Source organism: Electrona antarctica (assembly GCF_951216825.1).
Source record: "Electrona antarctica genome assembly, chromosome: 16".
In the NCBI taxonomy this organism is placed as follows: Eukaryota; Metazoa; Chordata; class Actinopteri; order Myctophiformes; family Myctophidae; genus Electrona; species Electrona antarctica.
The window spans coordinates 14,385,958-14,407,964 of NC_136797.1; the positions used below are offsets into that span (position 1 = coordinate 14,385,958).

A 22,007-nucleotide genomic window follows, 5' to 3' on the forward strand; every position below is an offset into this window, starting at 1 on the left:
TGCGTGCCAATTGCCACTGGTCTTTTGCAGGTGAGCTCATGCTGCCAACCACCAACCGGTGCTCAATCCTCCGTCCCTGACATGAGGCATTTTGACGTGATGCTGTCCATACGGGAATAAGCTAGCAGGGTACTGTACGCCAGGGGTTCTCAACGTTTTTGTCTGGGGACCCCCCGCGAGACATGGCCTTGCTGTTTCTTCTGTTGATGTTTTTGTTTTATTGTATGCCTTGTTTGTCTTTTGTGTCTCTTGCATATTCAAAAATTCAAAAAATAAAGAGTAAAAAAAAAAAAAAAGTAGCAGATCTGCGAGCTCGAAAAACACAGCTCAAAATGCAGCTCGAAGCGACAAAGTTTGAGCTTGTAGATCTGCTATTTTTGAAAAATCTTGAAAATGTGGCTTTGAATATATATTAATTCAGAGCGAACGTTTTTAACTCATATCTTTGCTTCTGGGGGGGGTCCCTGGAAGTGGAACTACATATTTTCAGATGGGGGTCCGCGGCCAAATACAGATAATTCTGGGGGTTCTTGACATGAAAAAGGTTGAGCACCACTGACATATAGAAACATAGGGTTTTCAGAAAACTGTCAGGATTTAGAAGACGTTTTTTTTTTTTTTTTATCGCCCTCATATCTAAATGGGTTAAAAATAGTTCCATCTTATGTGGTTCCATGTGAATCTGCACATTGTCATCACCCTCCATAACCCTTCCTAAATCCAGTCATATGCTCGTCATAAATCATCCGCACGTCAATGCTTCGGGGGCTAAATCATAAGTCATTGAGCGCAGCGGTTATTGCTAGCTTAAGTGTGTCTGAGCGCATTAGGCACAGACACCCGCTGATTAATCAATTACGTGGTCCGTCCCACTCTGACGGGAGTGAAGCGCATGTACACGGTCCTTCTCATGGAAAGGTCAAGGGGAGCCGCCACCGCCGCCGCTGCTGCAATGCGGCTCGATTAATCCATTTTGGGCGGGAACCCCTTTTGGTTATTTTAAGCATTATGTAATATAGCTATTGAAAAATAGCAGATCTACAAGCTCATAGCGCGGCACCGAGTGCCGCGCTACGAGCTTGTAGGTCTGCTATTTTTGAAAAATCGTGAAAATGTGTCGCAAATCTTTGAATATATATTCTTTCGGACGTTTTTTTACTCAAATCTTTGCTTCTGGGGGGGGGGGGGTTCTGAAAAACTTTGAGAACCACTGACATAAAGCACATTCATACTTGAAAAAGACACCGGTCGAAACCTGCCTGCTGTGATTGTGAATAAATACTTGGGGCATTACAAAGGTGAGTTGCGAGCCTTTGCTTTTCTTCATGATATCTCTTAGTTTAACAGTTTGGCTCAGCACCAAGATCGGAGGATGTGCGCTGTTCTATTTTATTCTGAAACCACCACTGACATATAGAAACATGGGTTTTTCAGAAAACTGTCAGGATTTAGAAGACATTTTGTATAAATCGTCCTCAGGTCTAAATGGGTTAATTCAATCACGCCCACAGCCCTCTGCGCCTACAGGTTACACAGGGAGCGGCAGCCCCCCCGACCGACCGACCGACCGACCGACCGACCGCTCCCCAACATGGATTATTTCACTCAAGCTCTGACGGGACGGTCGGACGACACAGCAGCATGTCTGGGAGGGGCAAAATAAACGACAGCTGTCTGACTGTCGGGTGGAAACCTTGGATATGTATATACAACACGCCAATGTTCCTTAGTTGTTATTTAGTCACACATGCAGCTCTTCTTGTCAATTCTTTTCATTCGTTAAATATTTATTTAAAAAACAATCACACCTGTGTGAAGTGAGGGGCGCTCTTATCATTGTACATCATCATGACATGTCATATTTGGCGGACATTTGACCTAATTTCTCCTTTCATTGTCAATGGCAAATATTGAGACGTGTGGGGTCAAAAGCTGTATATAGGAGGGGCCAACGGCGCTAGCTAGCGCCCCTCAAAAATCACACCCGTGTGAAGTGAGGGGCGCTCTGATCATCGTACATCATCATCAAGAATGGTGGTCCCTTATTGACCAAGGGTTCCCACGGACATACCCGGCCGATTTGTTCAGACAAATCCATTCATTGTCAATGGCATTTTTGAGTGGTGCAAACCACTCCAATAACCAGCTTTGTCTGTATCTATGTATGTGTGTACCTGTACATGGGGCCATGTACAGGTGAGCATGGTTGCTATGGTTAGTGTGTGACGTCACTGCACCACTCAGTTCACACGGGTGTGATTTTTAATGTTTGTTTAGCATTCTGTGTGTGCTCTCTCTCTCTCTCTCATATACTGTATCTAGTATCTAATATAGCTTTCCTATATTCTCGCGCGCGCACACTCAACTAACTATCACTAACATACATCACACACATACTTACCCCTACTTGACATCTCTCTCACACACAAACACACACCTCACTTTATCTCTCATTCTCTCTCTCTTCTCTTCTCCTCTCTCCCTCCCTCTACAATCTGCATGATGAACGACACGTATCTCAGCGTGGCGCCTAATTATTCTCCATTAATCAGAGTGGAGCGGGCGCTGTCATCACTGAAACCACTGAAACCACTGCCACTTGAGAGCCCTCTCTGGGTCTGTGTTTCACACACCCACCACACAACCGCACACGTACGCAAAGTGCCGGAAGAAAGTACTCTGTCTACTGTCTTTACCAGTGGCGTCGCGTGCACAGATAGACACCCCCTGCCCTTTTGGCAATGTGCCCTTTTGAAAAAAAAGAAAAAAAACTTTGCTGTTGGCTTTGTCCGAGGCTAAAATGTCTTAAAATTAATACTTATACAAACGTCTATGGGGAAAATGAATGGGGAATTCTTACTGCGACGCTCTATGGCTTTCACTAGTATTGTATGTACGGAATCGCCAATCCCTGTTATTTCACCGTGTTTGGGTGAGATCGAGTTGACATTACTTACAATTCTGTGCCATTGGGTTACAACTCGAGTCGGCTCAATCGCACCAGAGTAATCTAGTAATAGAGTGGCGACACGCTTTGATCTCGCCGCAAAGCGGGGTGCTATGGGCTATAGTTCCAAACATTGGAACTATCCCATTGAGATAGAATGAGCACGTCCGCATTCCATCGTTACAATGGGAGTCAACGCTAGTGTCGCCACTACTAGGTTACTCGCACTTCGCAACATTCGCCAAGGCAACTCGAGCGATTTAGCTCACTCGGAAGGTGGTGGCTCTCGTGGCTCAAGTTGGCTTGAGACAGCGGCCACGGTCTATGGGGAGGATATCAGTGTAATATTATAGAATAATATGAAGCCTACAGATTTTCTCAGTTTTACAATTTTGAGGTACAGTATCTGTACTTTACCTTACTTCTACTCCACTACATCACAGAGGCGTTTTTCTGTCGGTTTTCCGAAAAACGCGTCTAGTGTGCAACCTCCTTTACTCCACTACATTGATTTGACAACTTTAGTAACTAGTACTTTTACTTTATTCCGGACTTGTAGCCTTTCGTGTAACAACTAACAATATTTCTACATTGCAGTATTGATACTTTTACTGTCCACCACTACAAAAAGCCTTCCAAACAAGCAGTTCTCAAAACGTTTTCGTGCCGATTTATTTGGTATTTGGCGGTGGACACTTTCTTTTTTTTTTTTTTTTTAATGGTACATGTACAAGCTTGCATATCGCACACATATCAATTTGGGGGTCCTTGACATGAAACAGTTGGCCTACTGTACACAAGCCAACTAGGCAGGCATCCAGTCAGCCACCTCGAGCAGCCAGGCACCCAGACAGGCACCCAGTCAGCCCAAGGGGGCAGGCAGACTTTCCAACGTTGAAGCTCTGGGTCCTAGTGGTAGGAGGAGGGACTACAGGCGGACCCGTGGATTCATGACCGGGAAACCCCGTGCAGCTGGGCTTTAACGTTGAGCGCTCGGTTGCCCTACGTCACTCAGGACCTCAAAGTTGAGGTCCTGGGAGGGACTTCCGGCAGTCTTCCGGGTGCTTCAAAACGCCACTGAGCAACTTCCACTGACATGAATAGCTGGGGGGGCGGAGCTTCGTGCCAGTTCAGTCTCTATTATATATATACTCTATGAGTCAGCCACCTCGAGCAGCCAGGCACCCAGACAGGCCCCCAGACAGGCAGCAAGCCAGAGCACTGCTGCTGTCACCATAGCAACGGGCAGGGTGACAGAGGGCTAAACGTTGGTGCAAACAGAAATGTCACAAATTGGCAAATCATACAGTTCCACTTCAAATTTCTTTTGGCCCCTATAGGTGTTGTGTTCGCACTTGCGCATGTGTGTGTGTGTGTGTGTGTGTGTGTGTGTGTGTGTGTGTGTGTGTGTGTGTGTGTGTGTGTGTGTGCGTGCGTGTGTGTGTGTGTGTGTGCACAACAGTAGCATATAAGATGCAGAGACCAAATGCCATGTGAAGTGCATACTTACTCTGCCAGCTCCTCCAGGCTTCGGTAAACATCATCCTCGTTCAGCGCTGTGTCCTCCGATGGGAAGGGCCTACGACACACAAACATACACAAACAAACGTTAATGTTTAATGTTTGTGTTACTCCACTTGTGGACAGACAGATTTTGGGACGCCCTCGAAAACAGCCCAACATATCAGATATCATATTCTTTGCGTCACATCAGAGCACAATATATAGGCTAAGTCAGGCATACCTCCTGTCTAATCCTCGCTCCCAACCTGAAACTTGATCTCAAGAAGAAAAGTGCCGCGAGTTTTGTACTTTTTCTGTTTTACATGTGTCTATGGAGTTAACATTACTCTACCCCAGATGTGGTTAGAATATTCAAATATGTCTTCCCTGTGCATTTTCGGTTTCTTCCTGAAAGCTGAAAGCCTTTCAGTTCAAAGGCCCAATCTAAAATACATCATTTTTGTGACATCATAACCCTAACCCCTCCCCCATTATCATACAACAACGGCTGTGGGCGAGACCTTAGGTTCAGGTGGGTGGTGCTAAGGTGGTGCTAAACCAGGTATACCTAATGAACTGGTGGGTGTGGCATAACACTTTCTGTACACTTTTTCTCAAAAAACTCTTCCTCCTAGTATAATCATAGTACCTGATGATCAGTCCCTCTTTAAGCCTATAACTCCCCAAATCATAAAACAACCATTTCCCCTGTGTGGACCAGGAAGGACCGGGTCCTCAAAACGTCTATTTCTCAGATTCTGTCACGGTGTGTCAGGTGAGGACCCAGAAGCAGAACCAAGCAGGCAAACAGATGGTTAACATAAAACACACAGTAAAGACAAGTGTAGCAGGACATATAGAGCGTCGCAGTCCCGCCCCCTTTCATGACGACGCCAGGCCCAGGAAATGAATCACAATGCATTTTTCCCATAGACATTTCAAAAAGTATTTATTTAAATACCTTTTAAGCGTCGTACGAAGCCAACTCGAGTCGTGACAAATCATGACAACACACACAATATTTTGGACCAAACAAATAATTACATAGAAGAAAAACAACAAAAAAAGTGTTTTTTTCTACTTTCTAATTCTTTGTTTGGCCCGAAAAATTGTGTTTGTTGTCATGATTTGTCACGACAAGAGTTGGCTTTGTCCGCGGCGTAAACGTCTTTAAATAATTACTTTCTGAAATGTCTATGAGGAAAATGAACGGAGAATCATTTCCTGGGCCCTGGTAGGGGGCGGGACTGCAACGCTCTATAGGAATACACAGTAACATTGACTTATAATCTGACAAGGGAACACTGAACACAGGGAGGTTTAAATAGACTAGACACAGGTGCAACAGACTACAATCAACACTGGGATTGGCTGGGAGACTAACAGGACACAGGTGGAGAAAACTAGTAATCACCACTAGGCAGAACAGGAAACACTAGGGCAACACTACATAATAAAAGTAGGCTATACAACAGACAGATTCGACTATTAATACACTTGCATGACTACTGAGCGGACAGAAAGGCGTTTAGTATCAGTACAACAGCATCCCAGAACTTCATGTCCTATATCAGTCATCTCACTGGCTGCTCCATCACATCAGTAACAACACTGCAGCAAGTGTTCGTGAGACGGGGAGGTCCAAATCCCTCTTGTGCCACAGCAGTGTCAAAACACATCACACAAGTCGCAGGATGCAGTTTGAGGCACATGTAAACCCGCCAGAGAAGAAATGTTGCCATGGTACTTTCCTGCAAACCACGGATACGCTTGAATCTCGCCATTTTTTAACTCCTTGACCGGTTTGAGGAGCCCCCCAGGGCTTTACACTAGGCCCCCTCCTGTTTTCGCTCTGCTACACTCAAATGGGGTATTTCTATTGACAAGATCTGTAGAGCGTGCAGACGAGTAACTAAGACATATTTACTGTTCTGGACAAAAAGTGTATTTTGTACATGGGGGGGGGGGGGGGGGGGGGGGGGGGGACTCCGAGTGTTCCCATTTAGGAAAGTAGGCTTTCAACATCTTTTTTTCTCTTTTAAATTTTTATTTTTTTTGTGACCCATTTTTTCACCCAGTGTCAATTATCGAATGTAATCCTGGGCTCTACACTCCCTCTGCCAACCTGGGGAGAGCAACGGACTGACGTCATATGCTTCCTTCTAAGCATGAGTCTGAGGAGTCCAGGCCTGCTTCTTTCCACCTGACAGGAGGGAGTTATTCCGATCAGTTCCTGTCCCCTCCACCAGGCGCCCCGGCTGGCCAAGGGGAGGCAGTATAGACGAATTCAGAAACGGGTCTCATAGCTGCAGGGTTTAAACCCTCACCAGGCGCACCTCTTCTACTACAGTGAACGGTAGAGTGACTGATGTTAGTCTGCCTCAAACGTTACTCTTTTACCTGCTTTTTACTAACACTACAAAGATGCCCAGAACATCGAGATGAACCTGTTTAGTTTATGGCAAGTAGTGGCAACATTAAAAGAAAAAGAAAAAAATTGAATGTCAAAATATCCACCGCGGGGTCTGAGATCAGAGCCATTGAGTAATGGTTGAGACGAAGCAGTGAAAGGTCCTGAAAGATACATAACGTCAGTCTTACCCAATACCCAATCTTTCTGTTTTATGAACACATGGCTGCTGTACTTTATACCTCATACTAAGCATTTAAAGTATGAGGTATAAATTACAGCAGCCAAATTAAAATGAACTTGTTAATTAGATTAACAAGGTTTTGTGGTTTTCCATGACAATGGTGACATCCTCTACTAGTGTGAGTGTGGATACTTTATTGTAATTTTGAGCAGCATTATGGCTTAGGCCTCACTCAGACCTTTAATGCATTGCTGCATGCTTGCTGTATGAATGCTGTGAGTGTCATGGCCGCCCCAATGCATTTCCAATGGAAGTCACATGGTTTGAGGACTACATTTTGGACTACAAGCTGTTGTATGGCTTTCGGCTGTGTTTCGACTGCGCCCCTCCCCTCATACAACACAAGTGTTGTGTCAGACCATGTGACTCCCATTGGAAATGCATTGGGGCAAGCTGTGTCACACCCTTTGTATACAGCAAGCACAGAGCAATCTGCAGCGACCGTGTGAGTGAGGCCTTATTGTGACAATTCCCGCAAGCAAGCAAAGTTACTGTAGCATATAGGCGGAGGTTCTTTACATCAGCATGTTATGACATAATATGAATGATTCAGCACGATACAGTTTTCAAGTTCCACGGTTCTGCACACACAGTGTCATGTCAGCAAAGGAGAAACTCCTGGGGGAATGTGAAAATGGCCGTGACTAATCAATTAGCTTCTTTACGACAGCTATTTCCCCCACTAAAATAATGTGTTTTTTCTCTCATGAGCTCATCAAAATACCACAACCGAGCAAAAGTTGCTGAAGGGATTAAAAACATGCGGTCTCTCTTCAATTGAGCAGTTGAGACGAACAACAGTCCACACTAATTATCCATAATTTGTATAAATTAAAGATAAGGGTTCAGGAGGACAGATAGGCCTTTTAGAGGAGGGGTCAGAATAAATTATGGATTTAGACTTATTCGTCTTAACTGCTCAATTGAGCAATGATACAAAAAAAAAGATGCCTGTCTGGTACTGGGATTCAGTGGTGGAAAGTAATGAAGTACTTTTACTCTACTACAATTATTTGAAAACTTTTGTTACTTTGAAAACTTTAGTTTGACGATTTTAATTTTGATTAGAAAACATACATTAACCACTTCAACCCTATACATTTTGGCCATTTGAAAATAGCTCGTGAAATGTCCCATTTCACAAGCTCTTTGAACTTGTGAAATGGGACAATCTTGCAATATGAATACTTTTAGGTACATTTTGATGCCGATACTTTTGTACTTTTACTCAGGTACATTTTCAATTCCGTACTTTTAATTGTAACAAAGTAGTTCTAAATTGCAGTATTGGTATACTTTTACTTAAGTAAAACAATTGAGTACTTTTTCCACCACTGACAGTAGGTATAGGGACTGTATGTGCCCCCTGTAAAATGTGTTGAGTGCATGAGGTATGGAATTTGTGTATGGAAGAAGAAAGCACGTGTCGGAAATGTTGTAACGGTCAGATATTTCTATCACAGTTACTAAAAATCATGATCCTCCTTTAAAGATAAAATTGAGAAGTTTCAACCATGTAGCATGCAATGAATGTTTTCCACAGGTAAACCTCTGACTCCAACACAGAAATAGGTTCAGATAAATAGTTTATCTACTGAATGTACAATACATCAACAGTGACAATTAAGCTACAACAGTGTTCGTGATGACAGGTTAAATGTTGATCGTATAATGTCCGAATGCGTAAAGGTGATCCCCGAACGTAAACCAATCCAACGGAGAAGATCCACTGTCCCTCGAACGGAAAACAAACGGTACTCCTCGCTGGACCCAAACAGACAAACAAAACAGCAGATGACGGTTCTGCTTGACCCTCCAAAACATAAACAAAAACAAAACGGATACCTCTCAAAGAAAATAGGACATTATACATAAGGATGGATATAGTGTTAAAGGAATATTTTGAGCCATGGTCTTTTAAATAATAATAAATCCTTAAAGAACATTATGTGGCAGTGCTACAATGTAAAGGTTAATATTTTGTCTGTTTTTTTTGTCGCCCAGACACCGTCCTGTCTTGACTTCTCTCCTCTGTGTCATTGTGATCAAAAAGCTATATGTTCAAGTGTTGAGTCTGTTGACAGACTTTGACTTTACAAATTATTATAATTCTGACCATCAAATTGAATGTGCTGTTGGAATATTTAAAGGACCACTTCACCACTTTTCAACATCTCTTCATATAATTGGTCCTCACTAATGTTCATGATAAAATACCACAATTTTTTCCTACTCAGTCTGTGTCTCATAGGAGGGCTTTGGGCAGTTCGGACACCCGTCCACCAGTGACATCATCATTAGGCAGATTTAAAAAAATATATATATTTAGATTTTTATTATCGTGAGAACGATGGCTTCAACTTTTGCATTGCAACTTTTCAGGAAAAGAAAGCCTGACGTTTCTATTAGCTTGGATTCACCATCGATGATGTCACTGGTGGACGGGTTTCTGAACTGCCCACAGCCTTCTTATGAGACACAGACTGAGTAGGAAAAAATGGTGGTATTTTATCATGAACATTAGTTAGGACCAATTATAGGAAGAGAAGTTGAAAAGTGGTGAAGTGGTCCTTTAACCGAGTAATGTTTCATATGAACAGTGTTGGTGTAAAAGGAACTTTACTTCCAAATGTATGCTGCTTATACTCTTTTATTTATGGCAGAAGAAAAACACCTACTATTGCTGCAGCCACACCAACATCCTGCCTCAACAAGGTGGCACACTAGAGCCACACCTTCTGCTTAACACTGAATGTAAAACAATAAATGTGTCTCTATGTGCTGCTTCTCAACCAGTGTCACTAAGCTTCCATGCCACATAGACACTCATAGTCAAAGGAAGTATAATTTTTTATTATTTACTTTTTATATATATATGTTTTTATGGAGGGACAGACAGTAGGCTGACAGGAAATGGGGAGAGAGAGATGGGGGGGGAAGACATGCAGTAAAGGCCGTCGGGATCGGGAGTCGAACCCGCGGCACACTGCCAGACTGGATTACCAGCCAAGGTGCCTGGACCGCTGAGCCACGGCCCAGGCCTTCAAAGGAAGTATAAAAGACAACATAGGAGGTTAGATATCTTGGAGTCGTCATGGATTCTGTAGCTTTTATGGTTTGACAATTAAACAAATAAACAAAATGCTGGAAGAACTGTTGGAGCCAATCTTCATGCCTTTTGGCGCATCAGACAAATGGGTTCATACACTTCATACACTCCCTGAAATAAATTAACATTGGAGTGTGTGTGTGTGTGTGTGTGTGTGTTTGTCATCAGTAATTACCCTTATAGTAATTAAAGCAGTCGCAACTCTTAAGGAGCGAGTCAGCCATCAGGTTAATGAATGCTCAGCAAGAATGGCCAAAGGTCAGTTCAACACCCTCGATGCACACGCGCGCACGCGAGCACACACACACACACACACACACACACACGCACACGCACGCACGCGCACACGCACACAAGTGTCAATCTTTCTCTCAATTTTTGCCACACTACAAATTTCATAGGGCTCAAGTGGTTAGACTGTGTAACAGTATATTCCTGAATGTACTGAATGTGTTCCTACTGATGTAGCCTCGGGAAACTCAGACGTTTTTATTTCTACTGATGCAACCCCGCTGAAATTAATTTTATTTAGGCTCATAATAACCAAATACTAGAAGGGTTTGCTGAGCTTTCCTTTTGGCTAATGGCTTATTTTTTCCCCCAGCCTTTGCTGCAAGCCAGCTCATTCATTGCACACACGCTACTATACCAATTCACCCGAGCGCTTTGGTAAACCAAGATTTGTCATTGTCGTGCAGTAGATGGCGAGGGATTTGCAAAGGCTGGCAGATTCTTTTTTTTTTATAAAGGATATGTAAAGATGTTAAACTTGCACTTTAATCGGTTGTGCTGCTGAGGCAGGCCGGGGGAGGTAGAGGGGGGAGGGGAGGTCTGTGTTTCAACGATCGACTGCATTTCTGGTTGGTTCAGCGGTCTTCAGTTTTCGTTATACCATTGGGGTCTTTTTTTTATGTTAGAACACAGGAATGCCGCAGTTGTACCGTGTACACTCTTACAGTCAAAAGGAAACTTCAGCAATTTTCGATTCCAAAATCCCATTGTTCTAATGTGAAGATATATATACTGTGTATACTGTATATATGTGCAATGTAAATGAGTTATTTTGTGTCGTCGATGACACGCCCAATAATTTCACTTCCGTGTTTCCCAATCACAGCCAGTAGGCTCCGCCTCCAGTAGAGCCTGCTGGCTCCATTGCATCGTCTTGATAAGTATTAAGTAACCTACTGGTGATTAGAGGTTGATATAACATTCCAAGCGGGTGGATTTAGCTCCTTTAAATTAACACTGGAGGATTTCAAAGTGCAGATTGCCCCAGACCGTTCATTTATTGTTACGCTCCAACACCATTAACCCATTCAGACTTGGGGACGATTCTACAAATGTCTTCTAAATCCTGACAGTTTTCTGAAAAACCCTATGTTTCTATGTCAGTGGTGCTCAACCTTTTTCATGTCAAGGACCCCCAGAATTATCTGTTATTTGGCTGCGGACCCCTACTGAAAATATGTGTTCCAGGGACCACCCCAGAAGCAAAGATATGAGTTAAAAACGTTCGCTGTGAAAGCATTATATTCAAAGATTTGCGACACATTTTTACGATTTTTCAAAAATAGCCAAAGCATAACATAAATGCTTAAAACACCAAAAAAGGGTTCCCGCCCAAAATGGGTTAAGCTCTGTTCATTTATTTATCTTCTTAATGCCCCACCCTTTCTTGTTTACTCCCACGTTGTCGATACGCAGCCATCTAACCGTGATCAAGTCAAAGTGCTTTTTCATTGCCCCAAAGCGCCACGGCTGTTGTAAAGGGAATCGATGACACATGTGTGCTGGACACAGCCGCTGTGGCCCAGAACCATTGAGTGGCTATTGGCAAACAGGAGGAAACAACGATGCGGCTGTTAGGAGTGGAACGTAGCTCAAATGGCCGGGGCAGTAAGTCGTTTCGGGGTCCCAAAGCTCCTCAGCACATCTTTGTCGCTGTACAGATCGATGAGGCAGTGAAGCTGAAGCCAGCCAGGGCAGCACCACCGCCGCACAACGCACTGCACAATGGCATCCCCTGCATTGCATCCCCTGATCTTATACAGTAGGGAGGATGTACGGTAATGGTACAACGTATGTGTGTGTGTGTGTGTGTGTGTGTGTGTGTGTGTGTGTGTGTGTGTGTGTGTGTGTGTGTGCAGGCGTGTGTGTGTGCGCGCGCATGCGTGTGTGTGTGTGTGTGTGTGTGCGCCCGCGAGCGAGCTATTGCAAAGTGCAAAACATGTGGACTTCACTTATTCACAGATTTAACCACTTTGGGGTATATTTTGTCACTTTACATTTGCACATACAGTACGTGAAAGGCGTAACTACTAGAAGCAGGGGGGGCCGTTAATACAGAGCCCGCCGAGTAGCACTACAGTGTATTATAGTATATAGTATATAATATATTCCCCCGTGCCCCCCCCCCCCTACTGATGATGAATTTGCACATGAACTTCGGACTCTGTTCCATCTATTTAATCTTGTGATTGTGTGGTCCCCCTTATTTTATCTACTTATCATTTCATTGGTGTATTTTACTATTTTTAACGGTGCATTAGAATGCTTATTAACCCATTTTGACCTGCGATCAGATTCTAAAAATGTCTTCTACATCCTGACAGTTTTCTGAAAAAGCTATGTTTCTATGTCTATTACAACTGCTATTACAACTGCTGTTCTAAATCCAGTCGTTCTTCGATTTTTCAAAAATAGCAGACCTACAAGCTCGTAGCGCGCCACTCGGTGGCGCGCTATGAGCTTGTAGATCTGCTATTTTTAAATAGCTAAAGCATAACATAAAGGTTCCTGCCCAAAATGGGTTAATGGATTGAGATGACTTGACTGGACTATGACGGGATAACACTTGTATGCCATGAAGTTGCCCCATCAGTGTTTTTTTCTTTATCCTTTGTGTTCTCTCTGTTGATACTGTTATATGTTATGGTTGCACTAAACGGAATTTCATTGTATGTCTCATACAGTGACAATAAAGATCTTATCTTATCTTATTGTAACTTTCTCGTACGGTGGTGTCACATGCCGAAGGTAGACAATCTCACAATATCACACGTTGTGAGCTCGTAGATCAGGGTTTTTTTATTTATTTTTAATTTCGCCTATAATATGCACAACATAGGAACATTTCTTTCCATTTTAATTGCCACGTCGGAAGCATTTTCATGTATTTCACGTATGCGTGTCTGAAAGCACGCATGGAAAGAATGGGAAAATTCACTCTCATGTGGGTATCTAAATCTGATTGTAATCTCATAATATCCAAGCGTGTAATGTGATGAAGTTGTGCCTAATTAGTAATTAACGCATGCAATGCATGCAACTGGTGAATTATATGACTGAGAAATGTAAGAGACCTCCTCTTACATTTCTCATATCTCTCTCGTATAATGAGTACACACAACACAATGAGCACACACTATAGGCCACGTATGGCCTACTTGTGCGCAAGCAGAGCACGCAAGTACTGCTACTAACTAATGTCTATTACAACTGCTGTTCTAAATCCTTCAGACCCGTAATTGACCTTATACCACCCTTGAAACGTACCTTAGTTACGTCACCCATTGGCCAACGGACAACACTGACATAAAATAATGGTGGTCCCCCATTGGCCGAAGCACAACATCGACATAAAAGAATGGTGGTCCCCCATTGGCCAACGGACAACACTGACATAAAATAATGGTGGTCCCCCATTGGCCGAAGCACAACATCGACATAAAAGAATGGTGGTCCCCCATTGGCCGAAGCACAACATCGACATAAAAGAATGGTGGTCCCCCATTGGCCGATGGACAACACTGACATACGCACACCGACATACAACGATTAGAGTACTTGGGCGCTCTGGTTGCACAAGTAATAACAAATGGGTCTCTGACGTGCGTGCGTGCGTTTCATAGTGTGCATTACGGATGTCCCAATCGAAATATTTTGCTCCCGATCCGATAATTTGATTTTGAGTATCTTGCCGATACCGCTTTTTCCAGATCAGATATTTATATTTGTATAGATCCCTTATGCCATATCACAACAGTGCAAAATCACAGACAATATCCAGTTTAATATCATGATACGGATATAATGATACCCGATCATGTGATCCCGATCAAATTTTTTTTTGTGCTCCCGATCCGATTCCGATCATTTGAAAATGACGTGATCGTCCGCGAATTCCGAATCGGGACAACCCTACAGTTGCGTCTACTGTGGAAGGATACTATAGCGTCCGCGCTGAAACAGTGACTGAGACACGCGTACTGCAGGTGACTGATCGTGGGACAATTACAGTGAACCGCCATCAAAGAGAGGATCAATTGGATTCAGCAGGAAGTCAATGTACACGTCTGAGGAACAATTACCCACAGATCAAACGCAGTGAGGAACTCTCAGTCCACTTCAGAACTCGAATGGAACTGAACGACAGTGGATTTTCCTGCCTGTATACAGCCTCGAGTCACACACAGACAAACTCGGTTTCAGCTGAAATTAATTTTAAACCATTCAGGACGGGAACCCCCTTTGGTGTCTAATTATGTTGTGTCTATTATGTTATACTTTAGCCATTGAAAAACAGCAGATCTACAAGCTCATAGCGCGGCACCGAGTGCAGCGCTATACGAGCTTGTAGATCTGCTGTTTTTTGAAAAATTGTGAAAATGTGGAGCAAATCGTTATATACATATTCTTCCAGAGCGAACATTTTTAACTCAAATCTTTGCTTCTGGTGGGGTCCCTGGAACTACATATTTTCAGATGGGGGTCCGCGGCCAAATACAGATAATTCTGGGGGTCCTTGACATGAAAAAGGTTGAGCACCACTGACAGAAGCACGTTTTTCAGAAAACTGGATTTTTATTTTTATTTTAGAATCGGCCTCAGATCTAATTGCATTAATACAAATTAAAAATAATATTTATTAAAGCACAATCTATAAATGTAACGGTCATTAAAACACCATGGAGGCCCAGGGCGGAGTTCTCCGTCCAAGTTCAAGGTCATGGTCAAGTGCCCAACACGGAGATTGATAAACAGGACGGAGATTAATGATAACAAAACCGTTCGCATCGCTCTAGAGCCTTGGGGCGCTTGTTGCCCGATCCGATGACGTGTCAAAAAGTGACACGTCATCGAAAATCTCCCCTGCCTGTTTAGCTGACGAAAACGAAAATCTTAAAATGATCATAACTCCCGATCTAAATCATCCCGTCTAATTCTGAAAAAAAGATCCTGTGTTTGACGGCCTTCCGCGGTCCAGTCGCTAGTCGCAATAGATTTATTATTACCTCCCGTTGTTGTCGATCGACTCTATAGTGGTGTGGCTATTGTTAGCTGCTACACAGACATGCACACCAGCTTCCACCAGCAGTGCGCCGGTAAAAGTGGTCCGTGCGCTACAAATGATGGGCACCCTGGATGAAATGGATTAAATAGTTCCGGGCCTCTAAGGTGTTAAGCAGTGCCTCGTCTCTGTCTGGTGGAAACCTCATACGTCCAGAATTCAAATTCAAAAGTAGCAAAAGTAGCAGATCTACAAGCTCATAAACAAGCTTGTGGATCTGCTACTTTTGTGTGACACTGTAGTATAATCAAGAAGGGCTGTCTCAGAAGATTTGACTGAGGGGCTGTCATTGGATTATTTTTCCATTTTTTCATGTCATATGAAAGCAGGGAATCATAGCTTCAAATTGACATATCGGTTGAATGTTGAGAAAACAGGCTTGAAAGGTTCACCTCTGTGGACTCTAATAGCTACATGTTTAAGCATTTATGTCATATTTACATGTCGATTTCAGCACTGACATTTATTTCAGACATGCTCTAGTACAGTATGTGGAGATTATTATTATCGTTTGTACATATTGACTCAAACTGTGTCATTACTTAGTTATTACCTGACTGATTAGCTAACAATAGTTAACATGGGCACTAGACTAGTGCACACACGCGTGCACAGTACACACACACGTGTGCACAGTACACACACACACATACGGAGAGAGGTGGGTGTCACCGCCCAGCGGTTTGCAAGATTGGCCCTGGACGGAATTGGACTGGACTGGACATGATGTAACTGCACTTTTGAAATGCACAACAGCACTTTACTATGCTGTGTGGGTAACCTTTTAAAGGATTGCACCATGGCACTTTATGTACTCCGCTAGTAACACACACACACACACACACACACACACACACACACACACACACACACACACACACACACACACACACACACACACACACACACACACACACACACACACACACACACACACACACACACACACACACACACACACACACACACACACACACACACACTACTAACTAACTCAATAACTCAAATTGTGTAGCGACATTTGCACGACACTCTTCAATGCACAGCATGGATTTCCATTAAAAAAAAGTTGAACCATGGAGATGGAAGAAGGCTTCTGCCCGACGGCAATGACCCAGCCATGCATTTGGTTTCATCCTCCTGTCTTTTTGCCCTGCTTCCCTCAGGCAGGAGGTTGCGTTCCCTAAAGACTATGAAGGCCCGACATTCAAACAAGCTTTTTCCCCACGGCTATCCGGCTATCCTCAATGCTGCTGGTGTCGTACCCCCCCCCCCCCCCCCCCCTCTATCCTCCCTCCACCCCCACTCAGAGTGAATATGGACTGACCTGAACACTTGAACCCTCTGCACTTTATTTTTATTCACTATTAATTGTACTGTGTTGTTTTTGCACTGTCTTGTCCCCTTTTGCACTTGGTCCTAATGTTGTAACTGCACTCTGCTGTCCACCAAACCAAATTCCTAACATGTTTACATCATGTCATGGCAACAAAGGCTTCCGATTCTGATTTTGTTGCCCTGAAGCAGCACTTTCATTATGTCAGAGAGCTACGCCTGATCTATACATCGCGGTATAGTTGCATGCCAGTGTTGCACATGGAAAATAGCAGATCTTTAAGCTCACAATGCGTCACATCACACATAAGAGACGGACAGTAATTCAGGACATGAGGCTGAATATAATGCATTAGCATTATATTGCATATACTGTAGCTTAAATCAGTGGTTCCCAAACTTTTTCATGTCAAGGACCCCCAAATTGACACTAATGAGCCTGCGGACCCCCATTTGAAAAGATATGCCAGGGACCCCCATAAGAGAAGATGTTTACGGCTCTAGCAGTGATTCTCAACACGTTTTTATTTATTTCAAGCAAGGACTCCCCAGTTTCACCTGCATTAGTCTACGGTCCCCCATTTAATGTCATTTATATCTCTGGGACCTCCAATTTATATTGTAAAATCAATGTTAATGTAACGTGTACAAACTATCATTTGAGTTGGGTACCCCCTGGAACTCCCTCAAGGACCCCTGGGGGTCCCCGGACCCCACTTTGGGAACCACTGGCTAAGGTAATAGGCTGGCAGCATAATGGAGGGGCGATCTAGAGGAGTGTTTTAGACATTCTGATATAACCCATTTAGGCCCGACCTCAAAATTCTAAAAAAATCTTCTAAATCCTCCAGTTTTCTGAAATAAATATTTTCACGATTTTTCGAAAATAGCAGACCTACAAGCTCATAGCGCGCCACTCGGTGGCGCGCTATGAGCTTGTAGATCTGCTATTTTTCAATAGCTAAATATAACATAATGTTTGAAACACTAAAAGGGGTTCCCGCTCAAAATGGGATAATTACATTATATTCAGTAATTGATTTAACCTTTATTTCATTCTCGGAGGACACCATCAATGGTGCCGGGATGACAAATCAAAGTGAGAGCAGGACATTAAAAAACAAAAATGTCACAACATATTAAATGTAGACAGATATGCAAAGCAAACGCACTAATTGCTAATTGCATTGTGTGTAATTTAATCAAACAGAAGCACTCCAAGTGCACAAACAAACAAATAAATGTAATTATCTGTTAATTAACTAATTTAATTAATTAGTTAATTAACAGATAGACATTTATTTGTTGTGTAGCAAATAATATGAAGCATTTGTCTCTGTCTAATTTAACCCATTTTGGTCAGGAACGCCTTTTGGTGTTTTAAGCATTATGTTTAGCATTACAAGCTCAACATTTTTAACTAAAATCTTTGCTTCTGGAGGCTCCCTGGATTTCAGATGGGGGTCGGCAGCCAATTACATATATTTTTTGAGGTCCTTGACATGAAAATGTTTGAGAACGACTGACATAGAAACATGGGTTTTTCAGAAAACGTGGACGCACTCTGAGCTCTTTTTCTTTTTGCAGCAGTCGACAGGCTTGCAGTCTTTCATGCGTGTGCAGGAAGTTGCAAGATGCAAGTACGATAATGTTAAAGAGAAGTCCTATGGACCAGAGCTAGTGACTCCCTATCCTCATTGAAAACCACACTAAAACACATTGTGCAGATCCTTGATGCACTATTACTACGGAGGCTACCCCAACAGACGCTGACAGGCTGACAGGCGGCTGTCATGGTGGTGGCGCGTTTCACTCGCGAGGCTCGGCATCCCTCCAATGCCTGCAAACTAGTGATTATATGGTTGGTACCTACTGGGTGCTACTACTAACACATTATGATTACTTTTGTACTGCTTTGGAGTGATGCCAACAGATCAATTTCGTTGTACATGTGTGTAAACAGTGTTCAATGACAAAATAAAATCCATCCATCCATCCATCCTAAAAGACCACCTGTTGCAAAGAGCAACACGACTTAGATAATTAAGTCCACTAGCCTAGCTAACCATCAGAGTTACCCTCACACTGTTTTCTGTAGGCCTATAATGGGTATTGATGATTGATTAGTAATGTATGTCTTGTACAGTATGTCCTGATTATCAATTGAACACATAGGGACACATGAGGGCTTTTTGTGTTATCATCTCACTATAGAGTTTACGCTCATAAATTTATGTTAAACTTTATAAACTCTTGGACCCTTTTCTGTTTCGCCAGCTTAACGTAAACGTAAGCTGGCGATGGATTGGCCACACCCTTCACAAGCCTGCATCTGTTATCACAAGATACAGTACGCCCTGTTCTGGAACCCACAAGGGAGAAGGAAGAGGGGCAGACCAAGAAACACCTGGATGCAGCAGCAGGACAGCAGGAGAAAATGGCCCCGGGCCGGGATGCCTGGAGAGCTCTTGTTCGTGGCCTATGCCCAAGGTTCAAGGTTAGCTTTATTGTCCCTTGCGGGAAATTGGTTTGCAGCCAGATAATAGTAAAAAATCACACCCGTGTGAACTGAGTGGTGTAATATAGCCTGTCTGACGTAATGAAATCATGTCTGACGTAATGAAATCACACCCGGGTGAACAGGGTGAACATAGCAACCATGCTAATTTTTTCTGCACAGACTAACAAAGCCAGTTGTAGGAGTGGTTTACACCACTCAAAAATACACAACAAACAACATTCAAAACAAGACTAAGATCTAAGAACAGGGCACTAGAGACAGAGAATTCATGACATTCAATAGTGGCAAAGTCAGCAAAAGTGCATTAGTGGGCAATATGTGCAAAGAGGCAAGAATAAAGTGCTATCTGCTGTTCAGTCGAAAGTTGGGCGATAGGCGAAAGTAGTAGTAAGTATTGTCTCCAAAAAAAGTATTCAATCAATCAATCAATAAATCAATCAATCAATCAATCAATCAATCACCCAGCAAATGTAGCGGCCCTTCCAGCTTATGACACCAATATCTCCCCTTGCCAAGGAAGTAATTCCCTCTTAATGAGTGCTAGAGGATTACACAGGCTAGGTAGAGAGAAACTGGACATGATTATAGTTATGCACTCGATGTAAAAGTGATTAATATTAACACAGAAACAGGGATCCAATTGATGAATAACCCTGGAATGCACAGTGATTAGCACATTGGTCAGTGTGGACACTACAAGCAGTGAATTAATCGCCCTTCAGCAGGTTGTGTTTATTAAGTCTCTCTCTCTCTCTCTCTCTCTCTCTATTACTCATTCTTTTTCACTCTCTCATCTCACCCTCTCTTCACATCCTGGCATGCGGCCTAATGGGGGCGCTCCATCAACTCATTACTCTACTGGGTAAAACGGCTTTTTTTCTTTTTTACATGGAGCGAGCGAGCCACTGTGCTCCGAGTCCAAGCCGATTGAGCAAATTAAGGGGAAATCACACACAAAAAAACTTTCCCAGCCATGCCCCGATAAAGCGGTTTGAAGAATTTTCTCAGCTTTTGCCATTTATCAGAGGAATATGGCTGCCGTGGCAGACAATGCACTGTTCTGACACAGACATTAGCGGTCATGCCTGTACTACACAAATTATTACAGTGAAGAGTCGAAGACTGATGGATGCAGACAGACCGTTGAGCGTGTTTTGCTCTTGTATCAAACACGACTCGCACCCCCCCGCGAAATGTTTTAATGTAGTTAACAGTTAACGTAGTATTTTCCTCCCCCCTCAAATCTGAAATGATCTTGTATACAGATTTATTTGATTGTATAGACTGCTTAATTAAGTTAATTTAGGACCTTCTAGCAGTTAATTTCGTTTTATTAAACACATTTCTTCCATGTTTTGTAATGGCATCATCATGCTATTATGCCCGTGTGGATATACAGAGTGAACTTATAATGATAAATTCATATGATAATACCTTTTATATAATCACCAACATGAATTATGATTGTTATTTACAGCTAGGTAGAGTAGTGGGGCGAGATGGAAAAGGGGCGACCGTACCTGTAACCGAAGGTCCCACCCACCAAGTGTGAAGTGGTGCCGTGTCATTAGTCGGAGTGGCAGTGGTGGAAAGTAATTAAGTACTTTTACTTAAGTATTTAAGTAAAATGTTGAGGTATTTGTACTTTACTTGAGTATTTCCAATTCCCAGTACTTTTACTTCTACTCCACTACATCTCGGAGCCAAAATTTGTACTTTTACTCCACTACAATTATTTGAAAACATTAGTTACTACTAGTTACTTTGGCGGATTTTGGAAAACATACATTAACCACTTCAACCCTATACATTTTGGCCATTTGAAAATAGCCGATCTACAAGCTCACAGTCACAATGCGTCGCAACGCAACGCATTGAGAGCTTGTAGATAGTCTCTTTTCAATAGATTTCCTACACATGTTTTACTTGTGAAGTGGGACATTCTGCAGTATGAATACTTTTACTTTTAGTACTTTAAGTACATTTTGATGCCAATAATGTTGTACTTGTACTCAAGTACATTTTCAATTCCGTACTTTTACTTGTAACAAAGTAGTTCTAAATTGCAGTATTGGTACTTTTACTTACTGTAAGTAAAACAATTGAGTACTTTTTCCACCACTGCGGAGTGGCTGCATTACTAACCCTAAACCCTAAATGTAGATTTTTGAGCGATGGTAATAAGCAAATTAGCACAACACCCCAATGCCCCATTCAATTCAATTCAATTCAATTCAATTCAATTCAATTCAATTCAATTCATTGAGGGCTTGTATTAGCGTTCACATGACGTTCACATGTGTTCAGACTCCTCTGTGAACAAGCGTGCACGTGAACATGCTGTAAGACCATTATACCGTACGGTAACCCATCTCGTAAATCGGCTACCTTCGACCCGCGACACCACACCGCACGCAATGCCGTACGCTCTATGTAAACCCTCAAGTGAGGAAATAGTGAAAAAGAAAACAACATACCTGATGCCTTTGATCTGTGCAATGCTATGGTGGGAGATCCTAGACAGAGCTGAGATGACCTGGAGAGAAAAAAAGATGAGAAAATAAACAGTCAAATAAACAACAACG

The 22,007-nt window shown here is 42.8% G+C and overlaps 1 protein-coding gene across 3 annotated transcripts in view; it reads right to left on the bottom strand.

Annotated features, from left to right (window-relative positions):
* Positions 1-22,007, bottom strand: part of vav2 (vav 2 guanine nucleotide exchange factor) — a 328,109-nt gene that overhangs the window by 85,231 nt on the left and 220,871 nt on the right. For all 3 annotated transcript variants that reach the window (XM_079524522.1, XM_079524520.1, XM_079524521.1), the window contains 2 exons: positions 21,900-21,958; positions 4,458-4,526 (listed from right to left, as the gene is read on the bottom strand). In XM_079524522.1, the coding sequence (XP_079380648.1) occupies positions 4,458-4,526; positions 21,900-21,958 (128 nt within the window). The remainder of the gene's footprint in view (positions 1-4,457; positions 4,527-21,899; positions 21,959-22,007) is intronic.